Source organism: Akebia trifoliata, chromosome 8 (assembly GCF_017979445.1).
Source record: "Akebia trifoliata isolate Shusen 1 chromosome 8, ASM1797944v1, whole genome shotgun sequence".
In the NCBI taxonomy this organism is placed as follows: Eukaryota; Viridiplantae; Streptophyta; class Magnoliopsida; order Ranunculales; family Lardizabalaceae; genus Akebia; species Akebia trifoliata.
This window is the reverse complement of record NC_141382.1, coordinates 42,582,491-42,599,928: the sequence shown is the minus strand read 5'-3', so window position 1 is coordinate 42,599,928 and position 17,438 is coordinate 42,582,491. Positions and strand designations below refer to the sequence as shown.

The 17,438-nt window shown below is 35.0% G+C and overlaps 2 protein-coding genes and 1 pseudogene across 4 annotated transcripts in view; 1 reads left to right on the top strand and 2 right to left on the bottom strand.

The window, feature by feature from the left end:
* LOC147396936 (protein transport protein SEC24 A-like) overlaps positions 1–17,438 on the bottom strand; it is a 99,241-nt gene that overhangs the window by 16,655 nt on the left and 65,148 nt on the right. The window contains exons 1-3 of one of the 3 annotated variants that reach the window (XM_086452267.1): positions 4,781–4,957; positions 1,890–2,062; positions 15–1,016 (exon numbers count right to left, since the gene is read on the bottom strand). In XM_086452267.1, coding sequence (XP_086308393.1) covers positions 15–968 — 954 coding nt within the window. In that variant the 5' untranslated portion in view covers positions 969–1,016; positions 1,890–2,062; positions 4,781–4,957. Of the gene's footprint in view, positions 1–14; positions 1,017–1,889; positions 2,063–4,780; positions 4,958–17,438 lie in introns of those variants that run through there. The other 2 variants (XM_086452265.1, XM_086452266.1) reach the window with 2 other exon arrangements.
* Positions 8,376–10,772, bottom strand: LOC147396941 (putative disease resistance RPP13-like protein 3; annotated as a pseudogene).
* Positions 11,012–11,830, top strand: LOC147396940 (putative disease resistance RPP8-like protein 2). The gene has a single exon (XM_086450178.1). It carries the CDS (start codon positions 11,012–11,014, stop codon positions 11,828–11,830), a length of 819 nt encoding a protein of 272 aa, XP_086306304.1.

Below are 17,438 nucleotides of genomic sequence, written 5' to 3'. Positions count from 1 at the left end.
TAGAGTTTTCTAACCCCAACAGGAGCTTCAGCAAGTGGATGAACCACTGCTCCCAAAGGCAAATGCCACCTCGAAAGCAATGACTGGGAATTTGGCATAGCACTAGTTGTGAGCCGTAAATATCTAGAATCGCAATTCAAGGGGTACATCTCAACAAAGGTCTTTGGTGGCTCCTCATCACCATCCAATGGCCTTGGGAGTGCTCTAGAATCAACTCCAGGATCAACTGATCCTGGAACAGAACTACCAACAGAGAGCGAGTTGAACTCCTCAACTAATCCTTGGAGGGTACCTATCGGAGGTCCTCCACCGAGATGTTGCATTTGTTCCCTTGAATTCAAGCTCACGGGAGCTGTTAGGGGGGGAGGTTGTGCATAGCCTCCTTGGAGTGCAGGAAAAGGGGGTGTTTGTGTAGGTGGTTGACTAATTGGACCAGCTTGCCTATAGGGATATCCATGCAGAGATGAATGCAAAGATGGATTGTGAGCAGAAAATGATGACTCTAATGCAGATTGGGGGGCATTTCCTCTTGATGGCGGAAGGTCCACATTTTGAGGTGGAAATCCCACTGGAACTGAAGGAATCTGGGGTTGTGGACGATAGGAAATAGTTGGGGACAAAATATTTGGAGCTGCAGAAGGTGGGACAGGTGGGGGTAGAATTGGCTGTCCAGCAGATGGTGGACCACGTGAGGGAGGAAAAGGTTGAGCTGACGAAGGAAACTGCGGAATTGGAAAACGCTGATAAGGACCCACATCTGTTGAACCATAAGATGAGGGAGGGGGAGGCATAGAAGTACCACTAAACCTAGCTGGTGCTGGAGCTCCATAAACAGAGGGTTCTGACCCAACCGTAGGCCTGGATGATAAGAAGGGCATTGTTGTCGGGGGAGCAGTAACAAAGGGTGAGGCAGTAGGTCTTCCTGGAAAAGTTTGAGTTCCAGGCTTTTCATTTCCCATGGGTCGCATTTTACTTGTATTATCTTCTTATACTATTCACAGATCCATGCACCAAACCTGTCAAAACCAAATATGACACATTATTAAACTTTTGTACTTGGAACATAGAGAGGAGAACATAAAATCAGAGCATAAATACTGATTCATGGTATTAGATACATCTCACTATAATGTCAGATTGTAATAATGATATTTAGCATGCCTCTGAACGGTATGGTTCTGGACAATTTTTCCAATCCCATTTCTAAGATAAATAACAGTAAATTATCTGCTTACCAAAATCAACAAATCTATAATCTCTTTAGTTTACCTAATATTGTTAGCCCTATTCAATTCTGGCTTCTATTCGTACTAGGATTGAGTAATGAGGTGGAACTAATAATGCCAAAAGTATATAGTTGGAATGAAATGTCTAATGTCCGAAAAAGCTGAGGAGCTCTGGGTTCAAACAGATCCACACGAATTATAGCCTTTGTAGGGGGTCTTTGGAGATCAAGGGAGGGGATAAATATCCTCTAGTGGAAGTGATGCACTATTTAGAAGTACAAAATCAAGATTAAGAATATAATGAAGTTCTCTCCAACCAAGGTGTCAGCATATGGTAGGGCATATGAGAAATGGAGGTAGGATCAGATTTGGGATGGTGCAATGATCCTTCAATTCCTCATGAAATTTGAATGATCAGATTAATGTATTACTCTTTCAGCATGGTTGGAAGAAATCCTTATTCAGTAGATGGTGATAGCAAATGTACTTGAGTGGCCTTCCAAAGGTTACATACAGTCTTACATGATGACATCATATGGTTATCAGCAAGTTTCATTTCAAATCAAATTAGTATGGCGTACCTATATTTCTTCCCAGGCGTCATTTTTATGCGTACAGCCATTCTAAAAAAATTTCCATAGTGGGTCCCGAACATGTGCTTACCTTGGAAAACTTCCAGGGAATCAATAAATCATCTTTGATTCATTGTGACTTTACCAATCATTTTCTGTAACATCTTGTTTGGTATGGCTAAAGTATGACAGGATTTTTCCCAATATCTCGTTAGAGTTCATGCAATGTAGAAATTTAAAGGGCATGTGCAACATCATCTACATCTGTAAATGTCAAATAGGGAATCACATATGTGCGACATCTTCTACATCAAATAATGCCAGCTGGAACAGTTAGAATTCATGCAACGTTGAAATTTAAAGCACATAGATAAAAGGAAATAGTTTCAAGGATGATTACTTTTGCCTTGGGGTTGGGGGTGATGCTTATAGAAGGAAAGAACAAGCATATATTATAAGACAAGTGTAGCAATGAAGATGTAATAACGTAATAACCGTTGGGAACAATTCCCAGATCCAGCTTCCAACTACTACGAGAATATGGAAGCGCTTCTGAGAATATGGAAGCAGCTCCTGAATTCCACTTTCAGCTTCCCAAGGGAGCTGGCTGCGTGTTCTGGTGGAGCTGGCATGGACCAGCTTCCAACTCCCAAAGAAAGCAAATTCCCGGCAAAACATGCGTAATTTTTTTAAGGCTTTCCCTTCATCAATTCTATAATTTCCATCTATGTCCCTCTATTTAAAATTAATTATAAATAATTCATTTAATTAAAAATTAATTTAAAATCATTAAAATATAGTAAAAACTTTTCCATCTCAAAAAATTGGTGAGTGGTCATAAAATATGCAAAAAAATTCAAGAACAAAAAACTGAATATCTAAGTATACAAATCAATTATAATTTATTTTTTTAAGTAAAATTAATTAATTCAATAAAAATAGTACAAATTAATTGTAGTTATTTTACTAAAATAATGGTACCTTTCATTTTAATTTGCATGCAAGCTTTTGATTTTTTGTTACATTTTTCTTAATTTGCATGTACAATGATCTTTTTAAAGATATTTTATTAGTGAAACCAAAAAATGTAGTTCAGAGCATAGTATTTTCCTTAAGAATGCTAAAAATATCAATTGGTGCTTTATTTTTCCTATAAGGGCATTCTGGTCATTTTTCCAAAATCTAGGAGTTGGGCATCATGTAACTCAATAGGACTTTAGCTCTATGATGACTAGAAAGAGCCTATGACAATGAACTCTATAGGACCATAAGTACAAACCATTTTGAGTGCGTTGTGTCAACTTTGCAGGAACAATATCTTCAAAGAAACTACTAACAAGTTCATGATACAATTCAAGATGAGTTATCATGGTATTTTGGCTTTAGAAGAAATTTCAATAATAGAGAAATACAATTTGACGTTGGTCTCATTGATCAAATGTCCAATGAAATCATCTCATTAAGGTAAGAGGATCATCAAATATAGGATAACACTAGGGATAAGGATTTATCCAGTAAAGCTTCCTATAAATCTCTAGTATGACGGGAAGATCGTTCAAACTTCCCAGTGTTTATCCTTTGGAGCAAAAATCTTTCCAAGGTATCTTTTTTCATATGGTCTGTCGTCTGGAACAAGACGCAAACCTTGGATGGCCTTTTGGCTCATAGTATCATCTCAGTCAACTTTTTTCCATGTGCAAATCTTTGGATAAGCTAGTCAACCATATTGTAATCCATTACAAATGTTGCATGGTTAGTGTGGTCTTGTTTCATGATAGTTTTTCACTATTCTCCATGTTCTCCTTTGTCAGTTTGGTCTCTCTTAGAGAGTTGGTAATCTCATGCTTTTAGGGAAGGAAAATGGTACTTACTACCATCTGTTGCTTGTTAGAGTCTATGGAAGGAGAGAAACAATTGGATTCTCAAATGAAAAGAGGAGTTGGTCCAAGAACAAATTATAAGCATTTCAGGTCATTGATTTTTTTATTATTATTATTATTATTATTTTGCAAATTGTTGGATGAGTTGAAGAGGGTTTTCTTTGAAGACCTATTGCTTAGATGGTACGAGATATTTAAGGTAAAGGCTCCATAGTTTTGTAGCATTTACTTTGTAATGGTCACCTTCACCATTGCTTTCCACCTGGAAATACATAATACATCCAATACTGTTCAAAAAAAAACTTTTGAGATTGTTTATTTTTGTACAAAAGAAAGGTGTTAAACCTATTTCTACATGTCCACAAACAGGTGACTTGCAAAAGCTATCTTTAAGGGCATCTGATGGCCTAAAAGAATTTACATTGCCTAAAAGAACCCAAAAAAGAATTTAAAAAACCACGTTAAAGACCCAATGGATGCTCATTAAAATAATTCAGATACAACCAACTATGTTGGATGTATTTTAGGTTGATTTGCTCATAATGTATCATTGGGCAGTTACTAGGCACAAGGCCTTGTGAAGCTTTTGAGATTTTGGGGATGTTTGGGTCTAAGCCATCATGCTCAACACTGGGACTAGTGATTTAAAAGCTTTATTATGTGCCATTGCAGATAAATTGAAAACGGAGAAACACTAAGTTCTAAGCAATTTTATCAAACATATAACCAATATAGGTCGATTCATTCATCCCAAATAACATAAGCAAGTCAACCCAAAAAAAAAACCCATTTTTAAGATCGAACTAAAACCACAATCCAATATTTAATCGCTCAAAACAACAGTTTATTTAAACGAATCAGTATTCCCACGCAGAAAATCGCATTTTTAACTCTAAGATTTGCGTTCCTGGTCCACAAACCAGCAACACCACATAGAAATTGATCGAAACCTGACTACCTCATCACTTCCGCAAAGAAACAGATAAATTGAAGATGTGAAAAGATATAATTAGAGAGAATTCTACAAATAGAAGACTAAACAGAGAACTCAAATTCAATTGTTCGTGGTGTTCTATGGATCGATGTCTGTATATTAACGTACCTCCTGTAAATCACCACGAACGGAAACCTCAAAGATCTAGATTTGGATGTTCGATGAAATCGACGATCGCAGGAGATCGAGTTTGGAAACAGTATTACCAAAACCACTCAAAAAACCTAAAAGACTGAATTTAGATCGTAGTGAGAGAGGAGAGGAGAGAGAGAGAGAGAGTGAGCGGCTTTTCTTCTTGTTTTTTTTACCTTTTTTTTTTTCTTTCAATTTTTTGTTTTTATATCTTTATGTAAAAGACGGTTTTAGTCATTGTGTGCTGGGGTGGCAATTCCAACACCACAGCGAACCGATCCATCTAACTCGTTTGGGAAGTGAGTCACGTTCGGATTTGAGTTAGGGAAAATTACTTAAAAGACCCTCATGAAGAGACTTTTTTCTAAATAATGCCTAAATTCTTTTATAGTAGCTTGCCACTTGACAGGACATTTACTAAACTTTTTTTTTTCTAAATGGTCCCTCATTATTGGTGAACTCACCATTTTTTTATTTACTATCGAGTTCATAAATTTTACTATTTAGCTAACCACTATTTATTGTCGAGTTCAACACTTTCCAAATAAAAAAGTCGTGAATTTAACACTGGGTCAAATCCACCTATTTTTTATTTTCAAATTTTTTCAACTAAAATACATAGAAAGATTGACTAAACACTTGATATAACGACTTGTTTAGATAATTTCAATCTAAAAGAATCATTCTTGATCAATTTTCATCTGAAAACTAAGAAAAAAAAAGTGAAAAACCCCTTAAAAATGACTCATTTCTTTTTAAATCCTTTTTGCCATAATAGAGTCTCCAAAACTCAATTAAGATGTTAAGAATCCAATTTTTTTGGATAAAAATAATAAGTTCAAACGATTAGAACATTCAATTGTGAGAAATGAGGGAGATGAGGTCCAGGGGTTGCTAAGAAAAGAAAAGTTTACTACATGATCTATTAAGCGACCACCCAAAACTTAGGGATTATGTAAAAAAAGTCCCTCTACAAGAGTCCTTTAAATAATTTTTCTTTAAAATTATCAACCCCTTTTAACACATAGTTATCATGTCACTAACTTGATTTGACATTTTGAATAGGGTACAACTTGATCCATATATAACCCATTTAATAATTTTGATAAATTTTTTTATTATGAAATTTAATTTATGTTTTGTGAAATTTACTGTCGAGTTCACCACTTTTCAAATAAAAAAAGTAGAGAATTTAACACTGGTAAAACTCACCTATTTTTAATTTAAAAAAAATTTCAACTAAAATATATGGAAAGATTGACTAAAAACTATAATGGTTTGTTTAAATAATTTCAACCCAAAAGAATCATTTTTGATTAATTTTCATCTAAAAATTGAGAAAACAATTTGAAAAAATGATTTCTTCCTTCTTAAATCCTTTCCAACAGAATGAAGTCTCCGAAACTCAATTGAGATGTCAAGAATCTAATTTTTTAGGATGAAAACGATGAATTCAAACAATTAGAAGTTTAGAACATTCAATAGTGAGAAATGTGGGAGACTCTCACATGTGTTTGTGTTTGAGTCGTAACTTTATCGTGTTCATGGGTTATTACACATGTCAACTTGAACATGATCCACAACCTCATACATTTACTAAATGAGTTATATGGGTCATGTTGTTGCTGCTTGTTTGATTAATAAGTTGAGTTTGGGCTTTAATGATTTGACACGATTATTAAACAGATTGGGTTTGGGTTTAGAATACCCTTACCACTACCCACTGCCACTCATTGGTGTGCATGGACCAGCCGAATTCGTCCCTCCCAAATCAATTTATACCCATTATTACAAGAACAAAGATAAATTTTTAAGCAAAATAGTAAATCAAGCATGAATGAAAATAAATTTGCAGGAAGGTTTATGTTCAGATCACATAAATTAAAATGTTTGCACACCATTAAAATAAAAATAAAAAACTGATTCTAAAAAATTCTCATGAAGTTCATACAAATGTGTCAATTTATAAGGTCCAGCGAGCATTTCTTCCTTCCGTAAATAGACCGAGCAAAGCTGTGAGACATTGTGACGTTAATTGTGGACCATAAATCAATCAGTATGCGAGCCAGGAAACTATGACCATGAACCCAAACAAAATCTGGTGCCACCATCTCAAGAGGCCAAATAAACCATGACGGAAATTGAACACCTTGCTATCACCAGGTAACTATAACCATGAACCCAAATGAAATCCGATGCCACGGTAAGAGGGGTTACAAACCCAATAGAAATCAAACACCTTCCTAACCAAAAATGAAATCAATTAGATAACCGTGGCCATCAAAATTTGAAGGTGTTGGGTTCTCATGTATAGGACGCCCAAGAAGATATTGACTATTAGAGCTTGTTTTTTTCATTGAATTCATGTGATGATGAGATCAATTAGATTATTTACCTTGTGATCATGGAATGGCACTCCAACCCCTTGGTCTATGCCAATGGATGTATGATTTCTTCTTGTGGACTTTCAAGTGCAATTATCTCAGGAAAATACTAGTGTTCGTTCTAGGTTGTATTGTATTGTTAATTATTAAATTAGAAAAAACAAAAACAGAGTCAGACATGCTAATTTATATAAAAAAAACATGATTTGTTTTTTCTTCTCAAAATCGAATCCAAAAGCAGTAGCAGAGAACAATTTGGTGATTGATATGTAAACTATAAACAAAGTAAGAGTGTGGTACTTCACAGTAACTAAGGCATGTGGTGTCAAAAGATTTCTAGCTCCGTTGATTGTTTGTTCCAAAGAATAGATCTTCTTACATGCTTGATCAATAATTAAAATTGCAAGAAGAATGCTTAAAAGGTAAGCTTGGAGAAAAAGGTAAATGATTTGTGTGTGTGTGTGTGTGTGTGTGTGTGTGTGTGTGTAGAGGTAGGGAGGGATTTTCTGATGGCCTCAAAGCTCAAAATACCTTACTCGAATGGGACATGTAGTGGCATTGGGTTCATAGATTAAAAACATATTTAATATGGAGAGCTTTATTGAATGGTTACCAAGCCTGTGAAAGGCAATTATGTGATCTATATCCTACTTAAAAGTGGGTCTCATTATTCTAAGTAAAAGAAAATTTTTAATTGAAAATTGAATTAAACACCATGCATGACTTCGACTTGCTAAAAATCCAACATAGAGTACCATTTGCAGAAAAACTAGATATGATTCCAGAACAATGAAGCAGTTTGTGACCATTAAGATTAGAGCCTCAAAACATATAATTCATTTAAATTTCACATAAATTGCTGTCGTAGAAAGTACTTTACAGAGAAAGATAGTGTTAAAAGCTAATCAAATTTCATGTTTGTCAAATGTCCATCAATATTATGAATTGGTAGGGCATATAGTAACAAAAGGTGAAACATAAGATAGTACAGAGCTTATTCACATTGTCATTAATTCACTGTTTGATTGTGAGCTTAAGCAATTCACTTCCGATATGATCTTGAACTTTATTTGAGTTCTCAATACTGAAGCATTAGGTGTCCACAACTCCAATTCACACAAAGTAGACATGTTTTGCAGGACGAGAGGGAGACCTTGTAAATTAGTGCATCCACTGATAACTACCCTTCAAAGGCTCGCCATTGATCCCGTATCAATGTTCAACTCCTTAATACTCAAATCTATTAGCTTCAGAACTTTGAGTTGAGGAAACCCACCACTAGCGCAATGTAACATATCTCCAACGTAAGCGTCATTGGTTAATTTGAGGACTTGAAGCTTGTTAAGCTTTCCCAGCTTTTGCGTTGGGTCTGTCGACAGTTGAGTCTTCGATAAGATTAGCTTGGTGATCTTTTCTGGGAATTCAACCCAGTCAATAGATGTCAAGCTTTGATACCGTTCCTCTCTTTCTAATTTCAATGTTTGAAGATGCCTCAGAACAGAGATACTGGTGAATTTCTTATCATCCATACGTGCCTTCAAATCCCCACATATCATGAGTTTAATAAGTTTTGGAAGCATCGATAGTAGACATTCTGTACAACTACCAGGGCTAATGCCCGATAGTGTTTGGAGGTTACTTAAAGTTTCATCACGATCCCCAGGTTGAGGCAAAACAACACCCTTCCCATGGAAATACAGATGCCTTAATTGTTGCATCTTCCAAGTTATTATCTGTGGACGGTCAATTGATGGAGCTCTCACTTCAAGGGTTTTTAGGTTCTGCAGCTTGCATATGGAGGATGGAAGTTTTGGAGTGGTACAACTCCTCAACCTGAGGTACCTCAATTGATTTAGTTTTTTTACTTCACTCGGAATACTATTAACAACTACACACCACAAATCCAATACATTAAGCAATGTGAATCTTTTATAAAACAATTCCCAATGCTCTGAAGAAAGCTGTCCTTCAATACCGTTGAAGCATAGGAAAGAGCGGAGATTTGAAGTGAAAGCATTAGAAGATATGCAGTTACGAATGTTAGAGTGAATGACAAGACGGCGTGGGTTAGATACGGACGGAAGATTTAAATTTCCACGAACCTCGAGAAACTTTTCTTCCTCGGCCTTCAAACTGCAAAGGTACCTTAAGACATCATGAATGTGACACGCTTTGACACCCTCATCAAATCTCAATTTCGTCGCTTGGATCAGATTCTTATCAAGAAGCTCTACCAGATATTCTTGCGCTATATCTTCCATTGATGCTAAATGTTCTTCTTTTACAAATCCCGCTGCTATCCACAATTGAATCAATTGCTTTGTAGGGATCTCAAAGTCTTGAAGAAACATACCAAAGTAGCGGAAGCAACATTTTAAGTGATAGGGAAGATCGTCATAACTTAACGCTAGTATATCCATGCATTGTTCCCTCTGTTCAATAAGCAAAGAACTCACTCTTGAGAGAACTTTTGGCCACCAATGAAGTCTATTCTCTTTCTTTGGTATAAAACTTGCTATTGCATTTATTGCAAGTGGTAGCCCTTGGCATTTTTCTGCAATTTTCTTTCCAAGTTCTTCCAACTCTTGAGGGAAACTTCCTCCTCGGAATGCCCTCTTGCATAAGAGCTCCAAACTCTCGGCTTCATTCCAAAAACCTAGATAGTACGGCTTACTACTTCCTCTAGCACAATTTGCGACTTCTTTGTTGCTTTTAGTAAGAATAATCCTACTACCATGCAAGCTATCCGAAAATATCACATTCAACTCATCCCATTTCCATACATCATCCAAAACTATTAGATATTTTTTATTCATCAAGTGCTTTTGAGCCATCCTGATATCTTCATCATTCATCTCTATTTCGTCTCCAAATACCTTGGCACCTTTTATGATGGCTTGCATTAAGTCTCTCTCTTTATAGTCTTTAGACACATTAACCCATGCACGAAATTTAAAATGTTCTTGAACACAAGGATCTTCATAAACTTTTCTAGCTAGAGTTGTCTTGCCCAATCCTCCCATACCAACAATGGGAACGACATGGAGTCAAGTTTCATTTCCCATCAATCTGTTTATTATTGTCTCCGTCTCATGAACCAAGCCTACCACATCAGCTCCCTCTGCGATGGGAAGCCTTTTTCGCCAATATGATACAACTTCCATTGATGATTCCCCAACTTGTATATTTTGATCATTGTATCTATTTCTATTTGTGTGAATCAGCTCAATTCTTTTTGTTACGTTCTCGATATTTCTAGCAACGTCATGGCGAGTTTTTATTTCGACATACTTATGCTTTAACTTCCCCAGTAATTTTTCTCTTATTTGCTGGATAACATTAACCACATACATGTCTATAATATCCTCAGCTTCATGTTCTATGTCTCTAAGTTGACTCAACACCTCATTCATAGTCTCTTGTGTGTTGTGTTTCCTTTCGAAACTCCTGAGGAAGGAACTCATCAGCAAGAGCTCGTCATGAAGTGACAGCACCTCATCTTTTACACGATGAAGCAAATCTGATTCGTGCTGGAGGTATTGTGTCAGGTTGGTCACTAGAGGACCGATGACGCTGTCAACCATGTTTTTCTGCTATATTTGACTTCCCCCTTCACAGTGCTTGCTAGACTACATCTTTTTGTTTAGAGGACAAAATTTTTTTTTCGTAAGAACTGTAAAATTTTTTTGCCTGATTTCAAGAGTCCCTTTGAATGCATGCTTCCTTTATTTTGCTGCTTTTCCAAAAGACTGTGATATGTGCGACACAATTGATTTGTTTGTGGGTCACAGAGGGATTCATACAACCAAAATATGGGGAACTAATGGAGGATTGTCCTGAAGAATACTTGGAGGAATTTATTGATAGGAATCTAATCCAAGCTAAAGAGTTGAGGTTCGATGGGGGTGTAAAAGCATGTGTCATCCACAACCTTTTAAGGGAACTTTGCATCTTAGAGGCCAAGAAGGAAAAATTTCTCACATTTCATCATGGGCATGTAGGTCTTTTATCTTTAACAAACTCACGCCGTCTTTCCGTCAAATGTGACACTCTTAGGTACATATCTTCTTCCTCTTCCACTTCAACTGTTCGTTCCTTCCTACTCTTCGATGAGATATTTGTTGACCATATGTTTTTCCTGTATTATTGGAACTTTCTCTATGAAATCTTCCCATTGCTTAGGGTGTTGGATTTGTGTGCGGTAACTTTTGGTAATATTCCAAGTGAAATAGAAGTATTAATTCATCTTAGGTACTTGAAGTTTAGCAGTGAGACCAATGCAAGTCTTCCATCATCTATATGCAACCTGTGGAACTTACAAATTCTTGATGTGAATGCTTTGTGCACAGACTCTCTGCACCTAGAAATTTGGAAGATGCAACAGTTGCGGTATCTAAATTTGAGTAATCGTGCTGTTGTTCTGCCTAAACCTGGTGATCGTGATGACGCACTAAGTAACCTCCAAACACTAACCATTAGCCCCAAGAGTCCTACAAAGCCTATCTTATTGAGACTTCCAAAACTCATTAAATTGGGAATACATGGGGATTTCAACCTACCTATGAGCTATCAGGCATCGAACAATATTTCTATACTGGAAAAACTTCAAAAGTTGAAGTTGGAAAGTGAAATAGGGCATTGAGGCTTGAATTCTCTCGACAGTATTGAATTCTCAGCAAATATCACCAAGTTAACCTTATCCAAGACCCGACTATTAAAAGATTCAATGCAAAAGTTGGGGATGCTGAACAATCTTCAAGTCCTCAAATTAACAAATAATGCTTATGTGGGGGATGCGTTACTTTGCTTCAGTGATGGATTTCCTAAACTCAAAGTCTTGAAGATAATAAATTTGAATATTAAGGAATGGAACATCAACATGGGATCAATGCCAAGCCTTCAGAGTGTAGTTGTCGGTGTATGCAGTGATGTATATTGGCTCCCTTCGACTTTTCAAAACATTTTTACTTTGTGGTAGTTGGAGCTGTGGCTTCCGATTGCTTTGGTGTTGAGCGACTCAAAGAATGTTCAAGAACATATTGGAAGTGACTTGCTTAAGCTAGCAATCTCTCATTCTGAAAGTTGATTAGAGTGAAGCCAATCTGAAAATTCTCCTACGATCCAAAAACTTGGTGAGTAACTTTCTTTTCATCTTACTATCTTTTGATTTTTGTAATTATATTCTTTCCTTCATAATATTAAAAAAAAATTGCTCAAGAGACATTTACTGTTATTAGCTTTTTAACTTAACCTCTTTGTAAAGTATCTTTTGATTTTTGTAATTATATTCTTTCCTTCATAATATTCATAAAAAATTGCTTAAAAAAACATTTACTGATATTAGCTTTTAACATAACCTCTCCATAAAGTACTTTCAACTGCTGAATTTATTCAAAGTCTACATGAATTGTGTTATGAGGACCGAAGCTGAGCGATCCCACTGCTTCAATGTGCATTGTGGGAGATCTATCATGCATGTTTGAACATATAAGGTCCATTCATTTATATGTAATACTCCCATTCATTTATTTGTAATGCTAGTCTTTCTGCAACTTTTTCAAGCATTGTACTAGGAGAAGAGAACAGAGGAGAAGCCATACCTCCCTTGGCATATACCAAAAGGGGGTTGGAGTATCATTCTATGATGATATTAAAGACCCCATTATATACTTCATAAATTTCATGGTTAGGATCGTCAAACTTCTATGATGTTTGGTTTATTTTTAATAATTACTGAGTTAATTGTGTATGGGGTCCTGTTCTTTGATGTCCATCTATTTGGTGTTCTTCTGGATTTTTGATTTGTAGCTTCTATTTCCTCCAAAGAGAAGAATACAGATTTGTACACTACAGGGAAACAACTGGCGGGGAGTCTTCACGTACATAAGGTGGTTGCAAGGTGTTTGATTTCTACCATTGGTCTCTCTTTGATTAGGTGGTTGCATCAGATTTCAATTCATTTGGGTCCATAATCTTAGTTACCTGGTTCATGCCAAGGATCGGTTTACGTGGTCCACGAATAGCATGACAAGGTCGCAGCTTGCTTCCGTCTTTTTTTATTGGAAAGGAAGAAAAGCATCTTTGACCAAATAATTTGATAAAATTGCTTCGATCGCATGAAACATTTACAGAATAAGGATGTTAATGTCAAGGTTTTGTAAACATTTGGACATGTATCTTTCTGTAGATGACAAAATCTGCAAATTAACTTCTTTGCATTCATGATTGGTATGCTCTTTCCTTCCTTTCCCTTCTTAATTGGCACAATTGCATTTGGAAACATATTCTAGTTCAAATTGAAATGCTCTGTTTTTCTTTTGGGGGTGTTGGTGTTGTTGCCGCCTTCGAAAGTCTCAAAACTAACATTGAAAAATGAATTGTAAATATATGACTCACTATATATTTTACACCCCAATTCATTGACTGCGAATGAAAATTATAATTGGCACAAGAAGTAGTCGGCACACAATAGGGAGAACGGACATCAAGAAAATTCTTAATGGGTGTTATGATCCTTTGAAAAAGGAGTGATCAAGGTCACGTTTATTATGACTTATGAGTTAGTGACAATGGGCTCTAGTCAAGAAACTAATCCACGCAAGACTTAAGGTTTTTTACTAATAAAAATTAATTGCACAAGATAAAATATCCGTCTATTAGTTCCCAACTTTTCACAAAATACTTTCCTTATTAACATAGTAAGATTTAATGCCTTACTAATGGTCTTTTGCTCAATTGGATTACCACATCAGCAATCCAACACCACAACACTAAGTTTATAGAATTTTGTTCTCTACAACCCTGAAGCATTAGATCATGTTTTCGGATGCCAAGAGGTGTGCCCAAGGACCCTTAGTAAGGGTGAAATCCTTACCAACTTAGTAAGGCTTGTCAGACTCAAGTGTTTTTGTTTTGTTTTGTTTTTTTTGTTGCTTAATCTATTGAGTTTGGTGAAGATCACAAAATGTCTAGTTAACATGTTTTCACTTCTATTTGCATGTAACTTCAGTCTCTTGCATTACATGCCATCTTTTTATTTATATGAGATAGATTCAACTGATGCCCAATTATCATTTATTTATATTCGATAGTTTTTACAATTCTTATTTATTGTTCGTAAGTTTAAGAGGTTAGTTCTTAATATATTACTCATCTATATATAGTAAAATATACAATATGGTTTACAATTTGTGGCATATGAAGATAGGCCAGTTGGTTAACTAAGGGTTCTTTTTCAGGTGAAGCATGAAGAACTGCTCCAAGTTGGACAAAGTGGAATTTTTGGGTTGAAATTGAATGATAATATTGTAATGTGATTAAAAAGCCTTTGTTTCTAGAGTTCCTGTGCATTTAGTCATACAATTCCAATTATATAGTTATTTATTTATTTTCAATGTAAATATCTCACCTCGAGTATCCCACTAAGCATATTTGTCTAAACATGTTGAAAATGACTTCTTCCTTTTTAAATCCTTTTCGACAGAATGGAGTCTTCGAACTCAATTGATATGTCAAGAATCCAATTTTTGGGGATGAAAACAATGAGTTCAAATGATTAGAAGATTCAATAGTGCGAAATGTAGGAGATGAGGTCTAGGGACTGTTAAGAAAAGAAAAGTTTACTAAATGGACTATTAAGAGACCACCCAAAACTTAGGGATTATTTAGAAAGAAGTCCCTTTACGAGGGTCCTTTAAATATTTTTTTTCCTTAAAATTATCAACCCGTTTTAACACATTTAGTTATCATCTCACTAACTTGACCTGACATTTTGAACAGTGTACAACCTGATCCATATATAACCCATTTAATAATTTTAGTAATTTTTTTGGTCATGAAATTTGATTTATGTTTTGTGAAACTTTGTTTATGTTAATGGTAAGTTTTTTTTGGAAGATACTAAGAATGGTTGGTTGATAGATATGGGTCATAATCAGGTTTGGATTGTGTTGTGTTTGTGTTTGTGTTTGAGTTTGAGTTGTTATTGTATGGTGTTCATGGGTTATATATGTCAACTTGAACATGACAACCTAATACATTTACTAAATGGGTTATATGGGTCATGTTGTGTAACTTGTTTGATTAATAGGTTGGGTTTGGGTTTTAACGTTTTGACACAATTATTAAGCAGAATGGTTTCAGTTGGGTAAATTTTTAGAATACCCTTACCACGACCCACTGCCACTCGTTGGTACGCATGGCTCAATGAAACCTGTCTTTGGGATCGAATAGACTAGCGATTTCATGGCCCATTTGGACCAGCCGATTTAGTCCCTCTCTAATCGATTTATACCTATTCCATATGAATTAAAAATAGAATTTATACAGCCACCAACTTTTTTATAAAATTAAATATGGTGTCTACTAGGGTGCAGATAACTATTCTATTATTTAATAATCACACCTCGATTATTTCTTCCTTAGAAGTTATTCTATTTGGATAAAGGCTGGCTCTCATCAGATTGTTGACTCAATTGTCCCCTTCTCATTTTTTTTTTGTTCTTTTCTTTTTGAGAACTGCTATTGCCACACCAATTTCTATGTAAATCGTCAAAAAATTGCACACACAGTTGGTATGATGTTAGTAAAGGCTGGTGTGGCAATAGTAACTCTCTTCTTTTTGAAGGTGTAGTATAATTGGTTTTGTTAATCTTATTTGGTGTGATATATACTTTTAATTTTATTAATCGATATGTTACAATAAAATTGGTGGGGTGATATAAGGTCTCTTGAAAAATATATATTTATATTTGAAACTAATTGGTTTTTTTGTTATAAATTAGGATAATAGATGCTCCAATCACGAAGGTGCCAACTTGCTAAATTGGTTAAAGTTTGTGATTATTCATTCAAAATCAGCTTTCATCAACTAGTTATTAACCACGAACTCGCTTGCTTAAAATAATAATAACAAAAATAAATAAAAATAAAAGTACAGACACCAGAGATCTGATTTTGTATCAATCATAAACATTTAAATTCTTGATAATCATTTATATATACTTAAAGAAAAACACGGAAACCAATCTAAACCAGTAGATTGGTTGAGTTTTCAACAAATCAACCAATTTGAAATTAATTCTAAATTATTTCTTCTTTTTCTCTATTTTGATAGATAAAATATCGGACTTTTAGCAGAAATAAAAATTCCTTAGATATAGTGCAATGGACAAAAAAAAAGGGTCATTATTACTCAAAACAAGATCATTTGTTATAGTAATTCATGTTTTTGGATAAAAATTTCTTCAATTACAATTTCTTTAGTAAACCCTTAGAAAATATTCTTCTAAATTAAATTTTCCTTCCTCCCAACCTTTCATATCGTCGAACAAGGGAAGTATCTCTCCATTCTCTCTATCAAAACCCATCAAATAGTCATTGGAGCTCATCAATGAGGCTCTGGCTTTGAGAAACGATCATGAATCTTGTAAATCTGTCCAGTCTCATGTAAGGGTATTTCTTTTTAATGTAATAATATTAATTAATGTGGATTTGTGCCAATAATATTAACCCTTCTCTCATTATAATGCAAGGACACTTTTGTAATTTAGGGTAGAAATATCCCATGTTAAATTGGTGATGTTAGGTTTACCCCCTTGTAAAATGCCAAATTAGTTTTAGCCCTCTTAACCGTAAGTCGATGTTGCTTTTTCTTGATGATTTAACAGTAAAAATCTGATTTAGTCATTTCAGTATTTGTAGGGCATTTAAAAAAAAAAAAAAAAACAAAATCTCACTGTTAAATCATCAAGAAAATGCAACGTTGACTTAAGGTCAATGTGGGGTAAACCTAATATCATCAATTTACTGGGGGGTATTTTGAAATACCTTTTAATTTAAATAGATGATATAGACATGCTCAGCCAAGTTTCGATTAAATTTTGAAATGTTGTCGTGTTTTCGGATTGATAACATACCCCTTGACCTCATCTTCTATAGAATGTGCTCTTCAACCGCCAACAACCAAAAACCAGTACTTTTATTCCAAAAACCCATCATCTTCAGACTCCCTAACTTCATTCTAAACCTCAAGATAACCTATCCATCAACCTTCAAGTCTTAGAAACAAGATTGGATTTCTGGAGAAGTTGAAGACGATGAAATTTTGGTAGAAAAATTAAAGGTTTTCCGTTTATAATTATGCTTAAAGACTTGAAGATGAAAAGGTTAAGAAATAATTTATAGCCCTTAGAAGTTGAAGGCTTTCAGTAATTGTTCACATGCTTGTCATTTTGTATATTTATAAAAAA

Excerpts from the sequence above, each read along its gene's own strand:
- LOC147396940 (XM_086450178.1), top strand. The coding sequence starts at position 11,012 with ATGGAGGATTGTCCTGAAGAATACTTGGAGGAATTTATTGATAGGAAT.